At 39.8% G+C, this 5,550-nt stretch overlaps 1 protein-coding gene across 1 annotated transcript; it reads right to left on the bottom strand.

Moving 5' to 3' along the window:
• Positions 1-728: 728 nt before the first annotated feature.
• On the bottom strand, positions 729-4,963 carry LOC110781098 (systemin receptor SR160). The gene has a single exon (XM_021985347.2). The coding sequence runs from the start codon at positions 4,756-4,758 to the stop codon at positions 1,117-1,119; it is 3,642 nt and encodes a 1,213-aa protein (XP_021841039.1). The 5' UTR covers positions 4,759-4,963; the 3' UTR covers positions 729-1,116.
• Between the last annotated feature and the right edge of the window lie 587 nt (positions 4,964-5,550).

Below are 5,550 nucleotides of genomic sequence, written 5' to 3'. Positions count from 1 at the left end.
CCACTAACTTATATTGGTTACCTAGGCCTCAAATTACTACGATTACTCCCTCCGTCCCTTAATACTCGCACCGGTTTGACCGGTGCGGAGTTTAAGACATTTGAATTGACTTATTAATTTAATGGGTGTTAGTTGATAGTGGGGTATTTTTTTAATATAGTTAGTGAGAAATGTGTAATAGATGTAGAGTGGTGAGTGGAGGTGTGAATTTTTAAATGATTTTTTTGTAGGGAATAGGGGTGTAGTGGGGTTAGTAAGTAAGTGTGAGAAATAATATAATATTGGTATAAATTTCCATTTATAGAAGCGGTGCAAGTATTAAGGGACGGCCCGAAAAGAAAAGCGGTGCGAGTATTAAGGAACGGAGGGAGTATTTTATATGACTACTCCGTATTTCGTATACTAATACGAAGTACTTCATATTCCCTCCATTTTTTATTTAATTGATACAATTCTTTAGTCGCGTTTGATATTTAAACCTTAAATTATATAAAGAAAACGAAATTAACAAGTTTTTATACGAATTTAGGAAAACGAAGTTAAAACTCCGAACACCGGATTTATTTTCGAACAAACTTGAGAGTTGAGACCCCGAACTCAGAATTAATCCCATAAGTAGAGAGACAATGGAGTTATGACGTTGCAAAGGTAGTATTGAGAATACGAGTATAGAAATAAAGAAAACGAATCGAGTGGTTCTAAAGAAAATGGGTGCCACACACACTTGGTCACTATCAAACTGAGGTCACGGATCTACTAACATTTAACAACGTTTAAACAACTGCTTTAATGTCCATTTGCCCATGCAATAAGCAAATTTAAACAACAAGAAGAAGAAAAAAACTACTAAAACTTCTAATACATTATGTACAAACTACAAAGTGACCCCAGAAAAGGGGGGAAAAAAAGGAGGTTAAACAAAACCCATCTACGTATAAAATTGAAAAAAAAAAAAAAAGAAGCTTCTTTGATGATACATACATTAATTTGTTACAAGATACAGTGAAATTTTTTGTTCATACCATTTTTATTTGGTATAGGAAAATTTTGTGGAGCTTCAACACCGCCACCGTCGTCTGAATCTGCAAAAGGTGGAATTTGGAGGAAGATGGGGTGTTATTTGAAGTTTCCTTCAGGGACTTCTTTTATGCTCATATCTGCTAGCACATCAATTGTGGTGCTGAAACTTCCTCCCATTGTACTAAAACTTCCATCATCTCCTGTAATGGTGGAACTTGAATCGAGCCCTGAACCTGCTTGTATTTCCTTAAACATTGCCATCACTTGTATCATTGTAGGCCGTTTCCATGGTCGATCATCCAAGCAAGCACATGCCACTTTAAGATGCTGTAACAGCTCGATTTCTAAATTCGGATTCTCCTTTATTAACTCCGGATCAAACACGTCGCTTATTTTTAATTTCGCGTGCATTTTCACCCACCCAACAAGGTTATTATCACCAAAATCTGCTGAATCTGTAGGCTGTTTCCCTGTCAGCAATTCGAGTAAAACAACACCATAACTATACACATCTCCCTTGGTTGAACATCTGAAGCTTTGGTAATACTCAGGTGGAACGTATCCTGGTGTACCAGCCAACGTGCTCACACTCAAATGAGTATCCATTGCACTCATTAGTCTGGCCATCCCGAAATCAGATACCCTTGCTTCCAAGTTTTCATCTAGCAATACATTACTAGATTTCATGTCGCGGTGAATAATATGGGGGATGCAATTGTGATGAAGGAAAGCTAACCCTCGAGCTGCTCCTATCGCGATTTTTCTCCTTGCATCCCAATTTAGCTTTATCCCAGCTTTCCTTCGATCGTGCAACACATCTTCGAGGGATCCATATTTCATGTATTCGTACACCAACAACCTTTCTTCCCCAACTTTGCAGTATCCTAGAAGTGGTACAAGGTTGCGGTGTTTGATCTTCCCAATGGTTTCCATTTCAGCAGTGAACTCTCTATCTCCCTGTCCACTTATTTGTATCAGCTTTTTGATAGCAACCACACTCCCATCTTTTAGCTTAGCTTTATAGACATCCCCAAATCCACCTCTACCTATCATACTATCATCATGGAACCCATTTGTGGCTTGTAATAGATCAGCAAAAGTTAGCTTCTGAAGGGGCTTCTCGAAGGTTGCAAGGTTGATACTCAATGCCTCACGATTACTGGTAAATTTCCAAGCAGAAGCTGTGTTGTTCCCAGAATGTGAGTTACCATCCATGTACATATCCTGCAAAGATTCCTTCTTCTTCCTCCTTTTCTTCACCTCAATTCCAACAATGATCAACCCAAATATGCAGAATAGAGAGAACAGCAATCCCATTGCAACACTTCCTGCAAGGGAAGCCTGCTTCCCGTGCTTTTTATGCGAGGATGATTTTCCAGCCGAGTTTCTATCACAAGCTGGCAGGGGATACCCACAGAGGCCGGTGTTGTTGAAGAATCTAGAAGCCGGGAAAGTCTCAAACTGTGCTGATTCAGGAATCATACCCGAGAGCTCGTTATTCGACAAATCAATCTCTGTCAAGAATGAAAGACCGCCCAAAGATGACGGTATCAACCCGGAGAGATGGTTGTGAGAAAGATCCATAACACCAATGTTCTTCATCCCTGAAAGACCGTCCGGGATTTGACCAGAGAGATTGTTGTGACCCAAGTTCAAAATCGAGAGATAGTACATAGTTCCGAGTTCTTTGGGGATACCACCCTGGAGGTTGTTGTAAGACAGGTCAAGGAAAATCATGGAGCCATTGAAATTAAAATTTGGCTGGGTATGACCTTGGTAGATTTGCTGAAATTTACACATGGTAGGGATTCTATCAACAGCATCAGACCTTATCCCGGCAAATTCAAGCAAATTCCCAGTGCCATGGCACCCCTTACCTCCATAGTTTCTCAAGTACACATACTTCTTCCCAACAACAAGTCCGATAGCCATCTTCCCTGACTGCTTGGCTAATGTATCTGGAATACTTCCATTCAACAAATTGCTATTCAAATCCAACCATAGCAAGCTCTTGCAATCCCCCAACTCGGGTGGGAGTTCGCCGTAAAATGAGTTATTTGATAGCTTGAGGATGGCTAGATTGTTCAATTTACCAATCCAAGATGGAATAGTTCCACTCAACTTGTTGCTCGACAATGAAATCCAGTTCAAGTTTGTGCAGTTCATCAGACCAGCAGGGATGGTACCAGTCAACTCATTATAGTCTAGAATCAAATTTTCGAGCGCTCGAATGTACATAAGCTCAGTAGGGATATCCCCTTCAAGCTTGTTCATCCACATAATCAAGTCTTTCAAATGAGTAAGAAAACCCAAGCTAGGTGGGATTCTCCCAGTGAGGTAATTGAAGCTAAGATCAAGTGAAACAAGTTGAGAGCAATTGCCAATAGTAGGTGGTATTGGGCCAATTAACAAATTGTTTTGAAGGTAAAGTTCTTTCAAATTACTTGGTTTTCCCTCAGGGTTTTGACAAATCCCAGGTGGAATTTTCCCAGAAATGTTATTAGAGCTCAAATCCAATGATTCTAAGCTACCAAGCAAAGAGAAAGAATCAGGCAAAGCACCCACAAAGTTGTTAAAAGCAAGGTTTAATTTCCTCAAATTCACCATTTTCAACAACATATCAACAGGCAAATCTCCAGTGAAATTGTTGCTAGAAACATCAAAATTTTGCAACAGGTTGCAAGATTCAAAGCCAGTGGGGACCATACCAGAGAAATTATTGAAGGAGAGATCCAATTCCACTAAATTTGAGCAGAAATCATCAGCAAGACTATCAGGAATCAAACCTTGAAACTTGTTGCTCCCCATGTACACAAACTCCAAGCTTGAAGAAGAAGGAAGTGTGGGGAACCCACCACTGAACTGATTATTTGACACATTCAACAAACTCAAGCTGTTACACCCAACAAGTGCATTTCCCTCTATCTTCCCAACAAATTTATTGGATGATAAATCAAGATGCTTCAATTTAGGGCAGTTTCCCCCAAATTCAGGAATTGGGGTCGAAATATTATTGGAAGACACATCAAAGAACTCCAAATTTGAGCATTTTGAGAGTGAAAAACTCCCAACAAGCTTATTCCCTTTCAAAGCTAAATAACTCAATTTCTCACACCCTTGAGATAACACCCAGGGAAGAAGTTGGTCCCCTGAAAGCTGATTCCCAGAAACATCCAAACTTGTTAGGGATAGCCCAAAACGAGCAGGAAAAGAACCACCCTTCAAATCTTTAGACGATTCCAGAAGATTGAAGGAGAGATTCAACTTAGAGAGAGAAGAACATAGGGATAAACTAGACAAATCAGAGAAAGACCCAGAAATGGAGTTGTGTGAAAGGTCGATTTCTGATAGAGAGGAGGAGCACAGAGGGGGTTGTTCAATAGAACCGGAGATGTTAGAGGAGGAGAGAGAAAGTGAGGTTAATAGCTCAATGGAAAAAAGATGGGTAGAAACAGAGGAGAAATCAGTAGAAAGTGAGAGAGAGGTGAGATCCAAAGAAGTAACTCTGGAGTTGGAGTTGTTGCAGAAAACTCCAGTGAAGTGACAAGGGTCAGAGTTATCAACCCAGTTTTTGAGGGTATCTGGGTTGAGGATAGAGGATTTAAAGCTCAGGAGTTTCTGGGTATCTCTATTTTTACCATTAGAAGCAGCAAAAACAGGGGGAAAGAGAGGGAAAAGGAGCAAAAATAGGGTGTAAAAGCAATAAAGTAGGTTCATTTTTGGTGGGTATTGTTTCATTAAGGTGGATTAGTAAGTGGGGTTTACAGGGTTAGGGTTTCAGAGTCCGCCATTAGTGAGAAAGATGAGAGCTTGAAGAAGAAAACAGGGGAGGAGAGAGAAAGAAGAGAGGTAAAAGAGTAGTTTAAGAAAGAGGAGGGAGAGTTATATATTAAGAGGAAGAGGAGGAAGAGGAAGACTTGGGGAGGAGTGGAGGAAACAGCTGGTGCTCACATGCCATGTGACACTCTCTCTCTAAAAACTGCTTCTTGGAAGTCATTCTTCTCCTTCTCTCTCAACTGTTAAAAAAATATTAATAAAAAAATAATAAATAAAATTAAGAGTGTGGAAATTACTCAATTAGGGTAATTGTAGGGAAGGTGTAGTTGATTAATTGTTTAATTAAAAAATGGGGTGTTTGTTTTGTTTGTTTATTTCATTATTTCATTATTTCATTATTTGTCTTGTCTATCAAGGGGGTTTATTTTTCAATTGTGTTCGTGTGAGTAACAATGGATCCATCCCTATGCAACAACACACACGTCACTATCTCTCTCCCTCCAAAGGTCCCCGTTCTAAAAGCTACCCATGCTGAGCTGCTGCCTCTATTTTTTATTCCGTACTGGGATAGACCATTTTCAAAACCCTTTCTATTCTCTACTAGTTGGTTTTGTGATACGGTTTGTACCTTGCGGAGGGTCATTTGCTGATCCAGGTCGGGTTGATCCGTGTAAATTATGACAGTATTAATTCAGGTCAGGTTGATCCGTGTAAATTATAACAGTATGGCTCCTTATGGAGCATATCTATCAA

Source organism: Spinacia oleracea, chromosome 3 (genome assembly GCF_020520425.1).
Source record: "Spinacia oleracea cultivar Varoflay chromosome 3, BTI_SOV_V1, whole genome shotgun sequence".
Taxonomy (NCBI): domain Eukaryota; kingdom Viridiplantae; phylum Streptophyta; class Magnoliopsida; order Caryophyllales; family Amaranthaceae; genus Spinacia; species Spinacia oleracea.
This window is presented reverse-complemented; position numbering and strand designations above follow the sequence as displayed.

Excerpts from the sequence above, each read along its gene's own strand:
- LOC110781098 (XM_021985347.2), bottom strand. The coding sequence starts at position 4,758 with ATGAAACAATACCCACCAAAAATGAACCTACTTTATTGCTTTTACACC.